Here is a 19,858-nt window from a genome sequence, read left to right as displayed (position 1 = left end):
GACACAACCTACTTCTTGCTAGTTGTTATTTTTACACTGTATCTGTGTTCAAAAGTCTGAGACACAAATACTGAACAGATTTTATGAACATGGGTGACAATGCTGAAATAAGAAACCCTTGGTACAGTGCAACGTTTCTGAAGTGGAACAATGACTCCAGGTGAATGTTTCAACCATAAGTTTTAATTGAAGGGTATTTTCAACCATATTTTACAAATGGTTTAAAAAGTCAATATCTTTAACTTAAAGGTATTTGGATTATATTACATTCTGTTTGCAATAATAGCTATGTATTATTTGAATCAAGTGAAAATGTGTTCTGCTTTTGAGTACTCTTGATTCCTTAAAGACAACATTCAGCACAACAGTTACATGGTATACTTTTCATTTGACTGAAATCAGGTAGGACCCAAAAGAATTATTTAGAAAATCCCTAAAGCATTCTCTTAAGATATGCTGCTTAAATGATTACGCTTCCTTACTAAAGACCTTAGCTTTCTTTACTCACCCTCATGTTACAAACCTGTATGACTTTCTTCTGTGGAAGAAAGAAGGTGATAAAAGAAGATTTTGACATTTGATAAATGTTTCAGTGTTTTTGTCCATTGTCCAAATGGGCAGTGGGCACCAAAACTGTTTGGTTTCTAATGTTCTTCAAAATATTTTCTTTTGTGTTTCACAGGAGAAAGAAAATCCTATGAGTTTTGAACAACGTGAGGGCAAGTACATGATGAGAAATTTCATTTTTGGGTCAACTATCCCTTTAAATCATTGTTTGTTGAGGTTGTCTATTCCTGAGAAACTTGCTTTGCTATGTCATGCCTAGATCCAGCATTTCCTCCAGTGTCTTCACTGCTCAAGCCACTCCAGGATCGACCCAGCCTCCGAAAGTCTTCTCGAGGTAGAGCGCCACAGCCAAGGGCAGACGGTCTTGAAACTTCCCAGCCACCACCTGCACGCCCAAGGGCAATCGCTCCTTACTCAATCCCAGTGGACACTGGGTCACCGGCAGGCCGAGGATGTTCAGGATCCCTAGAAAAAGGTGAAAACAAGTGAAAGCGGTTTCAATTATATTAATATATATTCTTTGCTGTATATTTAAAGGATTTCCATCTACATCTATTTGACACTCCTAATGTTATTGATTAGCCTTGCTGCAAAGATAAACTCAATATTGAAGTAACTTTTATAATCCATTTCTTGACGTAATAGACATATAAAAGGTTATTGTTACTTAATGGACTCCACATCTATGGCCCAGATCAAGAGCATCAAATTTCCAAAAGTGGACGTTGTGTGTTTAATAATATATGATATATGATAAAGGCCCAACAATCTCTGGTTCTAATGATTGAGACTGACACATGGTAACTGCTAACAAAAAAATGATCAGCTAAATTACATTAGTAAAGGGTTATGTTTGAGATTGTTAGTTAAGCAACTGTTACCTGTGTAACCAATATTATATGGGGTAAATAGGGGGTGGTGGTGTTTGGGGGCGAGAAGAGGATGAGAGGGGTAGAGCAGCACTCCATCTGTCCCCAGCAGATCCTCCATCTCTCTTTGCAGTTCTTCCTTCTGCTTTAGCATGAACTGAGATGGCTTAGAGCTGTGAGAACTCTCCATTAGAGCCAAACCTGAAATCAGCCACAAGGGAAATACATGTGTCTCCTGCCAGTTGCTAGTTTGAAGAACAAGATCCGAACAAGCCCCAATTATTCAACCCTGAACAACATGACTTTGCCAAAAATTACTATACAGTATTTAGATCAGTGTTAGAGTTTACCAATAGCAGCCACAGTGTGTTCAGATCTTCCAAATGTCCTCTTTATTAGCTCCCAAATAGGCCACACAGAGCCTCCATCTGCCATTAGCTCAACAAAAGACTGTGGAGGCTGGAATAAACACAAACACACACTCAAACTTGCTCTAATTCTCTGCATGTACCATGTTTTTTGTGGTTGCTAGTTGCTACAGTCATTTGTTGAAAGCAAGTAAACAATATAGACTTTAAGCAACCGAGTCTTTCATAAAGTACTCGAGTCAAGTCAACTTGATTTTAGCGCTGCATACAATACAAACTGTTTCAAAGCAGCTTCACAGTAATAAACAGGAAAATACTGTATGTCGAGTGATGTCAAATGTATCCAGTATGAGACAAATTTAAATTAGCTGTAAAGTAGCTCTAAAAAGACAAGCGAGTTCAATATTGGTTCAGTGTAAAGTTCAGCTATAAGCAGCTCTCAAGGCAGTTCAATGTTGATTCAGTTCAATAACAGTGTCGATCAGTGTCGAAACGAATTCGTTCCAGTCAGATAGATGATAATACTGAATATTAAGTAACTTATGGTACTACACACCTTGCCATCTTTGTCAGGTAGAGCCAAGAATGTGTCCCAAATCTGAAAAGAGTATTTGAGCTGAGGAAAACTAACTTCTTTAACTGTAACTCCCAGATCCGCCTCTAAACGTGCAGCCACCTGCGAACAGAAACAACATTTTTCAAATAAGGCTCATATTAGTATTCTGCATATATTAACCAATACAGCTGATTACAGAAATATGTGTGTATGTTAAATGCAAATAATGTAGTAGTTGCTTTGGTTTGCTTCTCACCCTCTTTTGAGCTTCAATGAGCTGTCTGTCTACTGGAGATGTCAATGGAGATCCACCATCATCTTCTACAGTGAAGAAACGTAACTTTTTCAGATCCACCTCTTTTGAGAGGAAGAGCCTAGAAAATAATACTTGGTGTCAGTACTAATTTGTTTAAAAAAAACAATATTTGCATTTTCTGGTTTATATTTATTTGAGAAGTACTTGTCTGCAGTGGGCCCAGCCATTATCTTCAGAAGAGGGAGCAGGTCTTCAGCGTAGCGACACATTGGACCAGAACTCAGGTAGTCATTTTGGAGACCAGAACATGTGGGAAACTGATTGTCATTTAAAACCACATCTGAAATGAAATAAACTCTCCCTTTATGATAAGATACACCCTATTTTTCCTATTAACAGAAAGATGTTTTTCTGATTTTCCTTACAGCAAAATGCATACCTTTTGAAGGTTTGTGGCCAAATATCCCATTGAAAAAACACGGCATGCGGATACTTCCTCCAATGTCAGAACCGATACCCATCACAGATGCACCACCACCGATGATACTTCCCTCTCCACCTACCAAGAAAGAATCGATGTTTAATAGTTTATGGCTAATTATCAACTTTTTAATGTTATGTTAAGCTGAACATCAGTGCAAAAAAACATGAAATTGAAACCGTGACCAATGAAGTATAATTTTTGTATAGTCTTAATGAGTTTAAGATTTATATAAGATTTATAAAAAATATTCCTCTTTTCTTTTTTGCAAGACCTGAGCTTCCTCCACACATCCTCTCGAGGTCATAGGGGTTACTGGTGATCCCATAGAGGTGGTTGTTGGACTCCATCCACATGCAAAGCTCACTGGTGTTGGTGACACCTAGAGGAATGGCTCCAGCTCTCTTCAACAGAGCCACAGGAGGAGCATCCACATTGGCAAGTACTCTACTCCGGGATTTCAACCCGCCAGAATTGGGCATACCTGTGGGAGCAGATAACATAAAAATGAATAATTTCTACTGTCCTATACAGCAGGGCTCAACATTAAGCCTTGTCATGTGCTCGGTCATTCACTTGTCCGAGTAAAAAAAAGTTGCTTGTCCGTAAAAAAATATAAAAATGCATATATAAATATAATTTATTCTGAAGCAATATTCTATCAGTTTTGACATATTTAAATCTGCATATTTTTTCAATATTTATTTAAATTAATAAATATGTTGACACATTTGATATTGATATTGTAAAGATATTGATTTTAGTTGACATTGTTTTAGAATTTTACCAATCTTGAAGCTTGCACTTAGAAAACAAATAGTACTAGTCCAAAACCGTACATTGTCCATACCAGTACAATCATTTTCACCAGTCATTTTCAGTACAATCAGTTAGTCATTGATAGGTCCATTGATTTTCTTAGCAGAAGCTTTAAGAGAACAATTCAAATCAATATTTGGTAATACGTTATTTCTATGGTCCACTTTAGACATTCTTCTAACTATAAGTAACTTTATTTTTATGGTCCCCCAACAGACGTTCTAGTGACTACCTATGCATGTACATGTCAACCTATTCTACTAACCCTAACTGGAGTTAGTGGAATGTCTAAAGGGGACTGTCAAAATAAAGCGTAACCCAGTATTTTGTGCCCACGTTATTTGCTATTTGCAAATAGCTGTTTAAATAGAGAGAATTACAGTCAAATAGACTTTATCTCAAAATAAACTTAGTCAGGGTGATACTGTGTGGATGGATGCAAGGCAAAGAGGATTCTGGGAAGTGCACCCTGTAGTGCGAATGACTCTTTGACAGACAGTGGAACACCCAGCAGTGGAAATCGGTTCCTCAGAACTTCCTCTCCTCCATTCTCCTCCTCTATTAGTTTATCTGCATGAGCGGCTTCCTGAAGGGCGGATGAGAACCTGAAAGAGAGGACAGTGGACATTTATAGTGAAATGTCCTGTTCAGTCATCCATAAATGTTGTTGCCAGCTCTATAAAGCGAGTGCTCACCTGTCTTTGACCAAAGCATTGAGCAGTGGGTTTACTTCCTGTATCCTGTCAATGTAGGCCTGCACAACCTCCACACTAGTAACCTGAATTTACAAATCAAAAAGGGTAATGTTCAGTATTACAAAAGACCAGAGGGTGTTTCAGTCTAGCTCTATCTACAGTGGTGAATATGTAAGTGAAGTGATGTTTTTTAGGACTTATATTACTTGCGTACATAATCACTCACAGACATTATCAGAGGACCCTGTAAACATTGTTTATCATACTTCGCAGTGCCTGTAGTGTAAATAGTTTTCTTTAAAAAAAGGATGTAATTTTCAACAAAAAAAAAGCAAAATGTAAACATTCTCTCAATTGATACTTTATATATCATATGTCATTCCAAACCTATATGACTTTCTTTTGTGGAATAGAATTTATTTATTTATTAATCATGTTTTTTTCAATCTCATTTGTGTTCCACAGAACAAAGTCAAAAAGAGCTGTTACTACATGAGGGTGTGTTAATTAAACAATTTACTGAACTTTTTTTCTTTTTTTTTTGGACAATTTTAAGGCTTTTTTAATGGCATGTCTCGTGTTATTTAGTAAACAACAAATAAAGCACAGTGCAATATATGTTTTCTCCACGTGTTGGAGCTTTGGACATAAAGGTCAGGAAAGTGAGCCATGGTGTGCCAGAACATTTTGGCTTCAGAACCCTTTGTTACTTTTATCCATGATAAAGTCAACAAGATAACTCAAGATTACCATCTAGCCTATAGATATATGCAATAAAGCATGCCTGATTTAAACCTTTGGAACAGAGACACTGTTACAGCAACAAGTTACATTTAAGTTTGGTGCTGAGCTGTCATTCTTTTAGTGCACACTACAGACATTGTTGCCTTGCATAATAGAAACAGAGATTTATCTGTGAAAAAAAACCAGCAAGAAACCTTAAGATAAAATAATTGATTATATTGATTAGCCTTCTTTTCATTCATTAAGTTCACAAGTAGCCTCTATACATTTGCTAATTCTCAGCCATGACAGAACTAATGCAAATTAAAGCCCAAACCTCTCTTCTGCGTATCTTCTCAGCCAGTTGCACTGCAGAGAGAGTAAGCAGTGGGTTTCTGATAGGAGGGAGATGTTTTGGTCGCTTTGAGCCGGGTGAGACCAGCCTAAAGAGAGCCAAGAACAGCCGAGGCATGAGGACCAGGAGCCAGTGCTGCACACGCTCTCCGATTGTCAAAGCCATTGTGGGGAGAGCAGAGATCATGATGCAACAGATGAAAAGAGCAGTGTACACATGCCACACCCCTAGCATTTCATCCCTGTAGACGCTGAACTTTGACCTTATTTATCTCCTGTGTATCAATCACAATACTTATGCAGTCACCACACTTATGGTCAAGTCACCTTTATTTATAAAACACTTTATACAATACAGGTTGTTTCAAAGCAGTTTTACAGTTATAACAGGATATTATGCATTTCGGCTGCTGTTCAGCTGAAGTCAGTTCAGTGTTGATTCAGTTCTGTTGTAACTTCATCAAGGTGACAGTATGGAGGAAAAAAACTTTGGGTGAAACCAGGCTCAGTCGGGGGGCCAGTTCTCCTCTGGCGAATGAACAAACACGGTGTGATATGGTATCACAGGTATGATACGATCCATTTATAAATGAGGAGGTTTTGTACACAGGTTCAGATGCAACACTTGGGCCAATAAGGGTCAATGGGGTGAGAAAAGCCAGGTTAATACTTTGATCTAAGGAGAGTCCCATTCTTGTACAATACAAAAAACTGTCCTGTAAACTGATATTTATAAAAAAAAAATGTTCCTTCCTTGTAATATGTGTGATGACTAGCAGCTAGTTAAAAAGGCAATTTATACTATTGACATACTGTACTTTTATACTATTGACTTTATAGTTGGTGATTCAGCATACTTTTAATTAAAGGTATAGCGGAGGATCTTTCCAAATTTTAGATAAGACCCGCCCTCTCCACTTTTTGAAAAGTTTGATTGATTCACTAGAATGATTGACAATTAGGAGGACCAATAGTTTAGACTACCCACCAGGAAGTAAAACATCCTCTGCTATACCTTTAATGTGAAAAAAAATGTTTTATTAGTTATGCATAATATTGTAGTTTTTCTCTCTCTCTCATATGTAAAAAGATATAAATGGCACAAATGCTGTGACACTGTTGAAATTAAAATGTTTTTGCTTTTCATTTGTCATAGCTTCCTCCAGCAGTGAACTGGTGTCTAAAGGGCTTCACAAGTATTATCTGTACTATTCTTTATGTAATAGTCATCTGGTATGTCTTAAAAATATATATTCCAGATGTTTATCACAGGCCTTTGTCTTAACAAATGTTCCAAACAACAAATATTGTATCAACGTTTTGCTTACCTCTTCTTCATGCCCTATTTTAAAACCCTCTTACACTTATACAAATGAACACATGTGTCAAACAGACAATAAAGCTGTAAAACTTCATCTGTTTCATGTGAGTAAGAAAATATGGGAGGAGCTATGGGATTAATGTAGGTGGGCGGGAGCTTTCAGTGAAATGAAACTAAGCCGAAAATTTTGGGAACCTTTTGGAAACGTTTTTATCTTTAGACAACAGAATGTTTGTTCATCCATTCATACGTAAGAGGCATGAGAGCGCAGCTGACACTCACAGGTACGTGAAAGACATATAGTGTCATGTTATTGTCTGAGACAAAACAGAGCAATCCAGGTTTAAGTATGAGTCAAATGCTCTTTTTACAGCACTGAAATGCGATCAGCATTTGATTGCTTTTAAAAGCTGCAGAGAGGGCACATTCAATTGAATAAAAGTGACAGTAAATACATTTATAATTTAATAAACTATTTTAAATAAATTCTGTTCATTTAGCTTTCTATTCATCAAAGAATCCTAAAAAAAAAATTTTTTGTAGAAAATATTAAGCAGCAAAAACTGTTTCATCATTCATAATAATGTCACGCAAGAGGCGGTATTAACATTAATGTGACATGGTATTACTGAAGCCATTGGCACATTCCGCTATGCTAAGTGGCACATGCGCCAACTTTTGTTTGTTTGACCGCTGGTTTTTCTTTCGCAGGCCATGTTACACTTACTTATACTGACAGTTACTGGCATGCATGCAGCATCATGCAAAAATAAAAGTGTACATGATGGGACTGTTAATGCAGTATACGCAGGCCAGCTGACAGTCTTTCCTGGGCCCAGGACGAGATAATCTTAGATGGGCCCCCCGCGAAGGGATCTCTCCTTTTCCCTTGCTCTTCCTCTCCTATGCATTAACTATGTTAACAAATACAACTTTTAATTTCAATAATGTAGGCTATTATAGTAGCCTAAATATTAAAATTAATATTAATAAAAATACTGAAGAAGTGCAGTTTATTAATAGTATGTTAACTAATGTAGAGTTTAATAAATGGAACATTATTGTAATGTGTTACCGATTCTTTATACACCGATTCAGTGTTGGACAGATCAGTTGTTTTAACCATTCATTAAAGTGAATCGGTTTCAAATGAGTCATCATTTGCGTATTGGACGTGTCATTAGTGGACGTATAGCCTGCAGCATTGTGTGATTATCTCGGCAGTTTAGGACATCGCACAAGATTTGTGTCAACACAGAAAACATTTCATCACTGGATAGGTTTTTTCGTTTACTGAAATTGTGGTTAATGGCATGCTGAATGGGCGGAACGCTTTTAGAGAAGATATAAGGCAAGGTTTTTTTTTTTGCACAATTCACACCGCGTGGTAATTCAAGAGAAAAAATCTCCAAATGTTCCACGTGAAACTGCGGTCTTCCGACCTTTTACTATCAATTGATTTTGATTAATATGCGCGAGGGAGAGAGATCAAGACAGCACTCGACGTTGAAGACGTGAGAGTGCGCGCGGCCGGGGCAGGCGCAGGCGCAGCAGTCATTCTATCACTCACCGATCAAACAAGGCTTTGGCGGGACAAAAATTTGCTTTGGCGGCCGCCCAAAAAATTTCAATGCAGGAAAACCCCTGACAAGGCTCGTAAACGTTGGTTGCGCTGTTTCTTACCTTGCTCTACGCTGACTTTACTAGTTCCAGCTTCACCGTCACCACCTTTTTAAGAAATATTCCCAGCTGGCATTCGACTGACCTTAAACGTTTAAATGTGGTTGAAATAATGTCAGTTTATGAAAAAACATTAATTCAACGTCAAAACAACGTTGAACACCAAATGGTTGAAATGGTGATGTTAACTCACTATGGATTCAACATAGAAATATAAATAAAATTTGAGTTGTACGTCAAATCAACATTATTTTTACAACCATGACTTTTAAACATTTTGTTGAAATATATCAGTAGAAAAATAACGTTGTTCCAACATCCAAACAATGCTGATCAATTAACTGTTGAAAAAGTGTTGATGCATGAATAATGATACAACGTTGAAAGATCAACTCTGAATTAAACGTTTGTTAAGTAACATTAATTCAACGTCAAAACAACGTTGAACACTAAATAGTTGAAGTGGAGTTGTTAACTCACTACGGATTCAACATATAAATAAAAATAAATTTTTGAGTTGTACGTCAAATCAACATTATTTTTTACAACCATGACTTTTAAACATTTTGTTGAAATATATCAGTAGAAATATAACGTTCCAACATCCAAACAATGCTGATCAACTGTTAAAAGTGTTGATACATGAATAATGATACAACGTTGAAAGATCAACTCTGAATTAAACGTTTGTTGAGTCGTGATAAAAGCGCTTTCTAATGTTACATCTTTTTTTTTTTATTTTTTTTTTTTTTATTGTATAACACATTTGTTACAATTTGCCGAAAAAAGAAATTGATCTTGTTATACAAAAATCATTAAGATATAATTCACGTTTTCATAAGGAATAAAAAAATAAATAAAATAAAAATAAATACACATCAGCCAATAGATAATTGAGACGCTTTCTACATCTCCCGGCGTACTTTGAGAGCAACTTCAGTCTGATTGATCATTTTGAAATGGAATATCGTCCAATACAAGAGCTTGATTGGAGGACGGCGGTTGTCCATCACACAAATGTGATTCTATTGGCTCTGACGGTTCCAGACAACACCCGATTGCGCATGCGCGAAGTGGGTCTGTGTCGTCATCGTCAGGCAGATTCTGACCTGGACCGGTTCGGAGTGAATTTGGGGGTAACAGCTCAAACGGTAAGCAAAGTTTTTGAAGTCACATTTTATAACTAGAAAATTCCTAAATAAATTTGTGTGTGCCTGACTCTGGGCCGTATATTAATACGTATTGTGTTAATTAATAGTGTATGGGCACAGACTTGTTGAACCGCGAACCGCCGTTGTGTGCTAGCTAACCGCCGTTATCTCTGTGTGTGTGTGTGTGTGTGTGTGTGTGTGTGTGTGTGTGTGTGTGTGTGTGTGTGTGTGTGTGTGTGTGTGTGTGTGCGCGCGCGCGCGCGTGCAGACTAGTTTAACCGCGAACCGCGTTGTGTGCTAGGGAGTGTGTGCGCGCTAGTGTTAGGGATGTCTCTGTTGGTCGAACGCGGCACATTGACACACTTTCCATCCACAAACTTTAAAAATAAGGTTGAGATTTCAAATTCTTCTTCCTTCTCTTTTCCAGAGATTTGGAAGAACACGACTTGAAAGTCTCCTTCAACGGTGAGTTGTCCCATACCTAACCCAACCATCAATTTGAATCTGAAAGTAATTTAAAGGTACAATATGTAAGAATTTTGCATTAAAATATCCCAAAATCTCAAGACCAGTGTTATATATTTTGTTAAGTTGATTACTTACAATATCCCAAATGTTTCCAACTATTTTTAAATCGTGAGAAAATTGCGATTTTAACCAAGGAAACGGGGCGTTAGAGCAGGGGGGAGCTGGGAGTCGCCAGTCAATTGCGTCATATCCGCGTTACCCTCGGTTTCCGCTCGTACTGCGTGGAGTCCTGGACAAATGCGGAAGTTGTAGCGTCTATCAAGCTACTACAAACTTTAGCTTGTTTCTTGCAGTCGTTATGGTACACAATTATTCTTTACCGATTGCAGCTGGTTCTGTCGACAAAGCATGCTTAATTTTATATTTTCCAAATGTAGCATTCGGTAATAGTTATGTTTATGTAAGGAAAGTATTATTGCTTTAGATTTGTGTTTAGTTTAAACATTGTTTATCACGTCTGGTGTTTATGGCCATGTAAATAAACATAGCATGTGTTATACATAAAGATTAATCAGTATTTTGGCAAATGATGTGGGCATGTTCGAATGTACTTTTACAACAATTGTTTAGAACACGTAAAACTGCGCAGCGTTATCACAACAACGAATTCAACAAATACAGTAACATCTATGATAACCAATGTTAAACCTTACTTTTCTTGTGGTTAATTCATTTTAATGAAATAAAAGTGTGATGAGGTTTAAGAGTCAGGAAGGAAGAAGACAGGGATCGGCGTGACTGGGACTCGTACTTTATTAAAATAAAGCAAAACAAACAAAAGCCGCGCACAACGCGCATTCACCGTGGCAACCGCGACGGCACAAAACAGTTCAAAAATGAGAGCTCGGATCCACCGGTTTTCTTTCTCTGCGTCCAGTTTTCTCTCCAGTCTCTCTCTCGTTCCAGCGCGGCTTATAAGCGGTCTCTCCACGCCAATAATACTGCAATAAGACACAGGTTCGTCATTTGCACTTGACCTACTTGCTCGTCTCTTCTCTCTCCCATCACAGACCGCGCTGAGCCACGCCCCCCTCGCCACAAAAAGCATGTTATTAAACGCAACATTTATAAAAACAGAACTTAGCCTCATCCATGAACATGATTTTTCGATTCCCCTCAGACTGATTTACATCCACGGTGGAGTTTAAAACGACAGTTCCCATCATTCCACGCTCTTTCACATCGTCATCAAGCTACGCCGTTGTTGTTGTTTGGAATGTAGCGCCCTCTAGTGGCAAAAAAATTCTTGCATATTGTACCTTTAACCCTTAAAACAAAAATCATTTACATTTTTGTAAAATTTAAATACAAGTTGATGTGGAAGATATTATTTAAAAAATGATGAGCACAGCCCTCATTTGATTGAATGTTTTTATGACTTATTTTCAAATTGAATGATTTTCTTTATAAAAAATTTAGGCTTAAAAATATTTAGTTTTTATGTTTTACACTCCCAGATGTATCACAAAAAATGGAGACGACAAAATGCACAATTACACGCATTGGTGGAGTCTAGTGACAATTTTCTAGTGAAAATTGTCTAAATGCAAGTTATTTTTTAGGTGTCTTATTTTAACTGTATGAGATTTTTTTTTGATAGAAAATAGACATTTGACTAGAAATATCATAAATATTCTTGTTAATATTTTGAGTTTTTGCAGTGCATTTTTATTGGGCAAATGAAAAAACTTGGATTTTGTGGTGTAGAGCGTACTCAATACATTATAAAAATAATAATCAATCGCTTCTTTTTTTGGCTAGAATTCCAGAAGAGAGTTCTTCAGCTACTTGTCGAAATCAAGGATACAATTCATATCTGCTGGAACAAGTTATGAAGTGAAGCCGGCAAACACTGAAGAAGAGCTTGAAGCTTTAGAGAATCGCTTGGAGGACAAGAATGAGGGAGCAGAACTGGTAAGTTTTACATAATTAATCTTGTAAAGTGCTGGCAAAGTTTCATTATGACAATTGGCTTGTTCACTATGGTGACCACAAACTCCTCGTTCTCATCATGTGCCTGCTTTGTGGAGGTCTGGACTCTACTGACCACTTTTTCTGGTTATATTTTTAATTTCTTGTTTCTTGTTCTTTTCAGGGTAAACATCTTAAGACGTTGGGAGGCGTTGATGCTGCAGACCATGTGAAGAAGTCAATAGCTGCGTAAGTAACTTTGTTCCTTTTTTGCATTAGTTTACAGTGATGTTCCCTGTCATATACTGTCATGCACTCCCCCCACACACCCACTTACTCACTCTCTGCTACATTTTCATAATGAACTTGATTGCAATATAATATTCTAATATAAATCTGTTTTACCATGGCAGAACTATGACAAATAAAATGATGGCCATAATGAGCCTCAGAGGAAGAAGTGGGAAGGTTGCGGGTTCATGAAGACCAGTCTCTACAAGATAATCTGTGGTGAGTTTGCTTTAAAATAGTAGTTTTGTAACAATGTTTTAAATAATTGAATATAGTAAGCAGAATAATAATTCATAAGAAATGAAGAAATCATTTTAGTTGGAGGACTCTACAGAGCATGCTCTAATATAATACTCCATTCTGGGCTAGTCTAGACTAACTTCTCTACCAGCAGCACTGGTTCCTACCAACTGCCTTTTGTTGCTTGCCCAAGCACATGATTATCAATGACCTTGCACTTTGATAAATACTAATTTATATACTTGAAACATTGGCAATTCCACAGAAGTTGATTTTTGCAAAATATTTTAATTTGAGAGGTTAACGTTTGCAAATAATGATCTGTTTTTTCCCCCTCATCAGACGCTGTCTTGAGCTCATTTGATACAACTACAACAAAAGCAGACGAATACATGGCCAAATAATTGAAATATGCACCAGAGAGGATAGGTGGCGGTGGCAGAAAGAAGTAACAAGAAGGGAAGATTTAACCAGCCGTGTTCAATGTTGCCCAATGTTTGGGCCGTTTTTCTAAAGGTTAAAGTTCGACACGTGTAAAATGATGTTGTGTGAAATGTTGGCACACTTGCAGCCATGCAATAAAGCACGTTTCTTACGTCAGTGAAATGTCTTTATTAATCTTCTTCCTGGTCTTGCTTTGACCAATTGGCTTCTTCCTAGTTGACTGTGTGTCCGCAAACTTAGTGTTTATGTATCCGTTTCAAGGTGTTTGGTGTTATTGTTGAACAGATCAATACTTTAGTGAAAACAGTTTAACAAAATAAACTGTTGAAAAGCAGGACTTTATAGTGACGTTAAAATTTCAACGTTGATTGGATTTGCAAAATCTAAACCAAAATCAATATTGATTCAATGTTGGCAAATTCACCTATGTTGAAAAACATGACGTTGGAATGACGTTGCTATTTCAACGTTGATTGGATTTGCAAAATCTAAACCAAAATCAATATTGATTCAATGTTGGCGAAATCACCTATGTTGAGAAACGTGACGTTGGAATGACGTTGCTATTTCAACGTTCATTAGATTGACGTTGGAATGACGTTGCTATTTCAACGTTGATTAGATTTGCAAAATCTAAACAAAATCCAATGGTTATCCAACACTGACACCTGACGTTGATTCAACGCTGACTCTATGTTAAAATGCCAGCTGGGATTAGTTTAGAAATGGCCTCTATTTTCTTCTTCTCTTCTTCTCTTTTCTTTCCTTTTCCGAGCATCGGACTTGTGCTGACCGGACATTTTGAGCGTACTGAACTTCAAATCAACTGAACTTTCCACAAATAGGCCTATTTTAATTTTAATTTATTTATTATTCCATAATTTAATGAGGGCCCAGTTCTGGCCCACAGTAATGCAAGTCTGCTCCACAGACAGTTTGTAGTTGATCTGAGGAAGTTCAAGGTATCCCAAGCCAACTTTATAGAGCTTGGGTTGAACAGGAGTGAAGTCATCTGGGACATGTTTCTTGATTTCTTCTGGCTGTCCCCCAAGCTTTTCCCAGAATTCCCGAGGTTCATGATTCTGCATCAAAGTCGTAATCTCTGCTTTACTTTTTCACAACGTTCCTGAGACGTTGGTGTCCGTGCCGGAAATGGTGGTGTCCGTGCCGGAGACGTTGGTGTCCGTGCCGGAGACATTGGTGTCCGTTCCAGAGACGGTGGTGTCCGTTCCGGAGACGCTGGTGTCTGTTCCGGAGACGCTGGTGTCTGTGCCGGTGGTGTCCGTGCCGGAGACGTTGATGTCCATGCCGGAGACTTTGGTGTTTGTGCCGGTCTCCGGTGGTGTCCGTGCCGGAGACGTTGGTGTTTGTGCCGGAGACGGTGGTGTCCGTGCCGGAAACGTTGGTGTCCGTGCCGGAGACAGTGGTGTTTGTGCCGGAGACATTGGTGTTTGTGACGGAGACGCTGGTGTCCGTGCCGGAGACGGTAGTGTCCGTGCCGGAGACTTTGGTGTTTGTGCCCAAGACGGTGGTGTTTGTGCCGGAGACGGTGGTGTCCGTGCCGGAGACGTTGGTGTCCGTTCCGGAGACGCTGGTGTTTGTGCTGTCCGTGCCGGAGAAGGTGGTGTCCGTGCCGGAGACGCTGGTGTCCGTGCCGGAGACGGTAGTGTCCGTGCCGGAGACTTTGGTGTTTGTGCCGGAGTCGGTGGTGTCCGTTCCGGAGACGCTGGTGTTTGTTCCGGAGACGCTGGTGTCTGTGCTGTCCGTGCCGGAGAAGGTGGTGTCCGTGCCGGAGACGTTGGTGTCCATGCCGGAGACGGTAGTGTCCGTGCCGGAGACTTTGGTGTTTGTGCCAGAGACGGTGGTGTCCGTGCCGGAGACGTTGGTGTCCTTTCCGGAGACGTTGATGTCCGCCCCGGAGACGGTGGTGTCCATTCCAGAGAAACTGGTGTCCGTTCCGGAGACGTTGGTGTCGGGAGACGGTGGTGTCCGTGCCGGAGACGGTGGTGTCCGTGCCGGAGACTTTGGTGTTTGTGCCGGAGCCGGAGACGTGCTGTGGGGTCCGTGCCGGAGACGTTGGTATCCGTTCCGGAGACGTTGGTGTCCGTGCCGGAGACTTTGGTGTCTGTGCCGGAGACGGTGGTGTCCGTGCCGGAGACGTTGATGTCCGCCCCGGAGACGGTGGTGTCCATTCCAGAGAAACTGGTGTCCGTTCCGGAGACGTTGGTGTCGGGAGACGGTGGTGTCCGTGCCGGAGACGGTGGTGTCCGTGCCGGAGACTTTGGTGTTTGTGCCGGAGCCGGAGACGTGCGATGGTGTCCGTGCCGGAGACGTTGGTGTCCGTGCCGGAGACGTTGGTGTCCGTTCCGGAGACGTTGGTGTTTGTGCTGGAGACGGTGGTGTCCGTTCCGGAGACGCTGGTGTCCATTCCAGAGATGCTGGTGTCCGTTCCGGAGACATTGGTGTCCGTGGTGTCCTTTCCGGAGACGATGGTGTCCGTGCCAGTGTCTGTGCCGGAGACAGTGGTGTCCGTTCCGGAGAACGTTCCCGTGGACGCGCCTGCCGGGAGGGGGAGTACTGTCACAGTCACCAGCTAACTGTCACTGTCATCGTCACTGTCATCTGTTAGTCTCCGTCTGCACTACATTTCCCAGCATCCTCCTTGGCCCACACATGCACCTCCTTCAACATTACCCGCACCTGCCAGCTATCATCATCGTCTTCACTCATCGTCTTCAGCTGTTGTCTCCATTGTTCATCTGTGTATTTAAGTTCCTCTTTGTTCAATGTTCATTGTCGGTTATTATTTGTGTTAAGTGCACACTGTTTGTGCGTTACACGCTGTCTCGCATCTTGGTTATTACTTTGAGTTATTTATTAAACTAATCTTGTTACTTTTCAATGTTCATCGTCTTCATTGGATCTAATTCGTGACAGTTATAGCTAACATGAGATGAAAAAATATATAACTTGAATTTTATTATTATTTTTATTTTAAAGTTTTTGACAATGCGAAAAAAAAAGAAAAAAAAAGTATTGATATGTATGAGTTGTTGTTTTACTCTATGAATCTACTGGTCATGATTTTTGTTGTGAAATAAGACTTAATGTGGCTTTATTTATTTATTTAAATCTTTAAAAGGGCAAAAGCACTGGCAGCATCTCCAAAACCAAGAGAGACCAGGAATCTGGATTTATGTAAGTCTAACCCACAAAAATAATGGATTAGTGCTTGAAAGACGTAATAATTTTCCTCATTTGTGAAATATCTTTGTTTTTTTTTAGCCCCGTCATCCTCCACTGGTCTGACTGAGGAGCTCCAGTGTTCCATCTGTCTGGATGTGTTCACCAATCCAGTCACCACTCCATGTGGACACAACTTCTGCCAGATCTGCCTAAAAGAATTCTGGGACAACTGTAAGGACTGCAACTGCCCAATATGTAAAAAAACATTCAACCAAAAACCTGAGCTCAAGGTCAATACAACACTCAGAGCCATTGTAGATCTCTATAAAAAGAGAAATCGTCTGAAAATACCTGAAGTGTTGTGTGACATCTGTACGAAGACGAAACTGAAAGCCCTGAAGTCGTGCCCTGTGTGTCAGTGCTCTTACTGTGAGGCTCACCTGAAGCATCATTTGACAATTCCAGGTTTAAAACAACACAAACTTATTGACCCTGTAAAGAATCTCCAAGATCATTTGTGTCAGAAACACGACAGACCTCTTGAGCTGTTCTGTAGAGATGATCAGACATGTGTGTGTGTGATCTGCACTGTCACCGAACACAAGAATCACAACAACGTCCTTGTAGAGGAGGAGAGTGTAAAGAAGAAGGTAGGAAATAGCTAAATAAAAACATGTCTTTAGAATACTCAAAAAGAGAAGAACAGACGTAATAATTAAGTTTTTTTTTTTTTTGGATAGCTTTTAAATGATTTTACTTTATTATTCATGTATGTTTATATACTGTTTTTATATTCTTGTTTTCTGCCTTGAGAACCTTACTTTTAAGGCACTATTATTATTATTATTATTGTCATCATAATTGTTGTTATTATTATTATTTTTGCTGTTGTTCTGTCTATAGACCCAGCTGATGAAGTCACAGACAGATGTGCTGCAAATGATCCAAGACAGAATAAAGAAAACTGAAGAAATCCAACACTCAGTAAAGCTGAGAAAAGCAAGTTTGTTTATATATATATATATATATATATATATATATATATATATATATATATATAATATATATATATTTGAAGAGTTCAGATGCAAAAGCCTCTAAGTGGCATCTGAAATTTTCTTCTAGAATGATCATTTTTATCAAGCTCGTATATTTAAGTTCAATAATTTCACTTAAATGGCAATGAAAATTACCTATTAATTGTCATTTAAGTGAAATTACTTAACTTAAATATACAAGCTTTATAAAAATGGTCATTCTAGAAGAAAATTTCAGATGGCACTTAGAGGCTTTTGCATCTGAACTCTTCACATATATATATATATATATATATATATATATATATATATATATATATATATATATTTATTATTATATAATATTTATAGAAAAGTAAATATTTGATTCATTAGACACTTTTTTTTTGTAAAGATTTTTTTTTCATGATTCTGACTAATCAGAAGAACACTGAAAAAGAGAAAGCGGACTGTGTTGAGCTGTTCACGGATCTGCTCCGCTCCATTGAGGGCTGTCAGTCTGAGCTGCTGGAGGTGATGGAGCAGAAGCAGAAAGCAGAAGAGAAACAGGCTGAAGAGCTCATTAAAGAGCTGGAGCTGGAGATCACTGAGCTGAAGAGAAGAAACACTGAGCTGGAGCAGCTCTCACACACTGAAGATCACCTGCACCTCCTACAGGTCAGTGTCTGTCTCTCTGCTCACAGCACATCACAGGACAACACTCAACATGCTTCTCTCCTGCTGTAGACTTATCCATCCCTGTGCAGCCCGTTTGACACCAAGATCTGGACTGGGATCAGTATTAACACTTGCGGGAGTGTGGAGACTTTGAGGAGTGCTCTGGCTCAGCTGCAGGACACTCTAGATAAGAAACTCAGTCAAACTGGTAGGTTTCACAGATTCTTATTTCACAATAATTGTCTTATCTCAGTTCATGATGATCAAACTTTTACAAACAGTCACTTTTTAAAAAAGGCAGGTTTTTTTTTGTTTGCTAATGTAAGGTCCTTGCATTCATTCAAATAATTAATTAATTCATTCATTGCATCAATTTTATTCTTAAATAAGCACATTTAATAACATGCATCAGTCTGCAGTGTACTGTATTATTTGCCCTATAGCATTTAAACAAGAATTCAATTCATAAATGTCTATATGTAAATAAAGATCTCATCATATTTTGTTATCATGTATGCCACAGTGATGAAGAGGATCCAGCAGTATGCAGGTACAGTGTATGATACGCACTCATATATATTCTCACAGTACCTTAAATTAACTTGATAAGAGATTTACAGCATTCCAGTTTGACTGAACTTGTTATTCCACAATCTTTCTGTTATGGAGCTGTGATTCAAATTCTCTCTCTCTCTCTCAGTGGATGTGACTCTGGATCCTGACACAGCACACCCCGAACTGACCCTATCTGAAGATGGAAAACAAGTGCGACTTGGAAACATAAAGCATGACTACCCACACAATTACAAGAGGTTTAATAAATATATTATTGTGCTGGGAAAGGAGGGTTTTTCCTCAGGGAGGTTTTATTTTGAGGTTCAGGTAAAGGGAAAGACACAGTGGTGTTTAGGTGTGGCAAGAGAATCCATTAACAGGAAGGGGGATCTGTCCCTGTGTCCTGAGAAGGGAAATTGGACTTTGTGGAAAAGTAATGAGAACATGTATAAAGCTTGTGAGTCTTCCCCTGTGTCTCTCTCCCTAAAAGTGAAGCCCCAGAAGGTGGGTGTGTTTGTGGATTATGAGGAGGGTCTGGTCTCCTTTTATGATGTGGAGTCCAGGTCTCATATCTACTCTTTCACCAATCAGTCTTTTACTGAGAAACTCTATCCTTATTTAAGTCCTTGGACTATTGATAAAGGTAAACATTCAGCACCACTGATCATTTCACCTGTCGGTTACAATGAATAAATTACACCCAAATGAGAGGTCCTAGACCTAGATGATGATTTTTAAAAATATAATCATGAATCTGAATCAGGATATATGTATGTGCTTGTATTAAAGATTGATATATATGCATTTTTGATTACAGACTGTACAAATCTATATACTGCAGTAATTATAAATGTTTAGCATTTTTGTAGGAAATTATTTTTTGCACGTCAGAGTGTAATGATGTGATGATGACCTGTAAATAATCATACCTTTTCAATTATTGCCTGGCATAATAAAAAATCTGAACTTTATCCATGAAATATCTTTCATTTATTTAAACAGGTTTATGTACATTGTTACTACATTATTACATTAATACATACATTATTGTACATAATAAGTTTTGATGATAGCTAATTGCAACAATAATTCCTATAGTGTATAACACATGTTTTCATATTTTAAGTATGAATGCATGACTTAAAAAGCATGGACCCCTCTACTATAGC

The 19,858-nt window shown here is 38.7% G+C and overlaps 4 protein-coding genes across 5 annotated transcripts; 3 read left to right on the top strand and 1 right to left on the bottom strand.

Moving 5' to 3' along the window:
- Nucleotides 1-19: 19 nt before the first annotated feature.
- faah2b (fatty acid amide hydrolase 2b) lies at nt 20-5,923 on the bottom strand (the record flags this gene model as incomplete). The annotated part of the gene is made up of 11 exons (XM_082148739.1): nt 20-1,032; nt 1,449-1,637; nt 1,787-1,895; nt 2,361-2,480; nt 2,617-2,734; nt 2,821-2,956; nt 3,056-3,175; nt 3,372-3,581; nt 4,385-4,521; nt 4,612-4,694; nt 5,672-5,923. The coding sequence occupies 11 exons, from the start codon at nt 5,921-5,923 to the stop codon at nt 857-859; spliced, it is 1,650 nt and encodes a 549-aa protein (XP_082004865.1). The 3' UTR covers nt 20-856.
- Nucleotides 5,924-7,133: 1,210 nt separating this feature from the next.
- btr09 (bloodthirsty-related gene family, member 9) lies at nt 7,134-19,660 on the top strand. 2 transcript variants are annotated; one of them, XM_082148721.1, is made up of 8 exons: nt 7,134-7,293; nt 16,397-16,452; nt 16,540-17,090; nt 17,344-17,439; nt 17,901-18,134; nt 18,204-18,342; nt 18,658-18,684; nt 18,835-19,660. In XM_082148721.1, exons 1-8 carry the CDS (start codon nt 7,238-7,240, stop codon nt 19,380-19,382), a joined length of 1,707 nt encoding a protein of 568 aa, XP_082004847.1. In that variant the 5' UTR covers nt 7,134-7,237; the 3' UTR covers nt 19,383-19,660. The 2 variants fall into 2 exon arrangements, with proteins under 2 accessions (XP_082004847.1, XP_082004846.1); XM_082148720.1 differs by having other exon boundaries at nt 17,344-17,443; nt 17,872-18,134.
- LOC309492921 (uncharacterized protein) lies at nt 9,754-12,769 on the top strand (the record flags this gene model as incomplete). Its single annotated transcript, XM_082161960.1, has 4 exons — nt 9,754-9,840; nt 12,130-12,282; nt 12,464-12,528; nt 12,693-12,769. The coding sequence occupies 4 exons, from the start codon at nt 9,754-9,756 to the stop codon at nt 12,760-12,762; spliced, it is 375 nt and encodes a 124-aa protein (XP_082018086.1). The 3' UTR covers nt 12,763-12,769.
- On the top strand, nt 13,881-15,987 carry LOC309483115 (uncharacterized protein). The gene is made up of 3 exons (XM_082148761.1): nt 13,881-14,532; nt 14,612-15,019; nt 15,255-15,987. Exons 1-3 carry the CDS (start codon nt 14,407-14,409, stop codon nt 15,849-15,851), a joined length of 1,131 nt encoding a protein of 376 aa, XP_082004887.1. The 5' UTR covers nt 13,881-14,406; the 3' UTR covers nt 15,852-15,987.
- Nucleotides 19,661-19,858: the final 198 nt, after the last annotated feature.

This window comes from Leuciscus leuciscus (assembly GCF_965113295.1).
Source record: "Leuciscus leuciscus genome assembly, chromosome: 2".
Taxonomy (NCBI): domain Eukaryota; kingdom Metazoa; phylum Chordata; class Actinopteri; order Cypriniformes; family Leuciscidae; genus Leuciscus; species Leuciscus leuciscus.
The sequence above is the reverse complement of the archived record's forward strand: the minus strand, read 5'-3'. Positions and strand labels throughout refer to the sequence as shown.

Bases quoted from the DNA above. Each gene is read 5' to 3' on its own strand.
- LOC309483115 (XM_082148761.1), top strand. From the start codon at position 14,407: ATGGTGGTGTCCGTGCCGGAGACGTTGGTGTCCGTGCCGGAGACATTG. The intron at 14,533-14,611 runs GTGTCCGTGCCG...TCCGTGCCGGAG, and splicing joins CGCTGGTGTCTGTGCCGGTG to ACGTTGGTGTTTGTGCCGGA. The intron at 15,020-15,254 runs GTGCCGGAGAAG...TCCGTGCCGGAG, and splicing joins CGCTGGTGTCTGTGCTGTCC to ACGGTGGTGTCCGTGCCGGA.
- btr09 (XM_082148720.1), top strand. From the start codon at position 7,238: ATGTTTGTTCATCCATTCATACGTAAGAGGCATGAGAGCGCAGCTGAC. The intron at 16,453-16,539 runs GTAAGTCTAACC...GTTTTTTTTTAG, and splicing joins GACCAGGAATCTGGATTTAT to CCCCGTCATCCTCCACTGGT. The intron at 17,444-17,871 runs GTTTGTTTATAT...TTTTTTGTAAAG, and splicing joins AGTAAAGCTGAGAAAAGCAA to ATTTTTTTTTCATGATTCTG.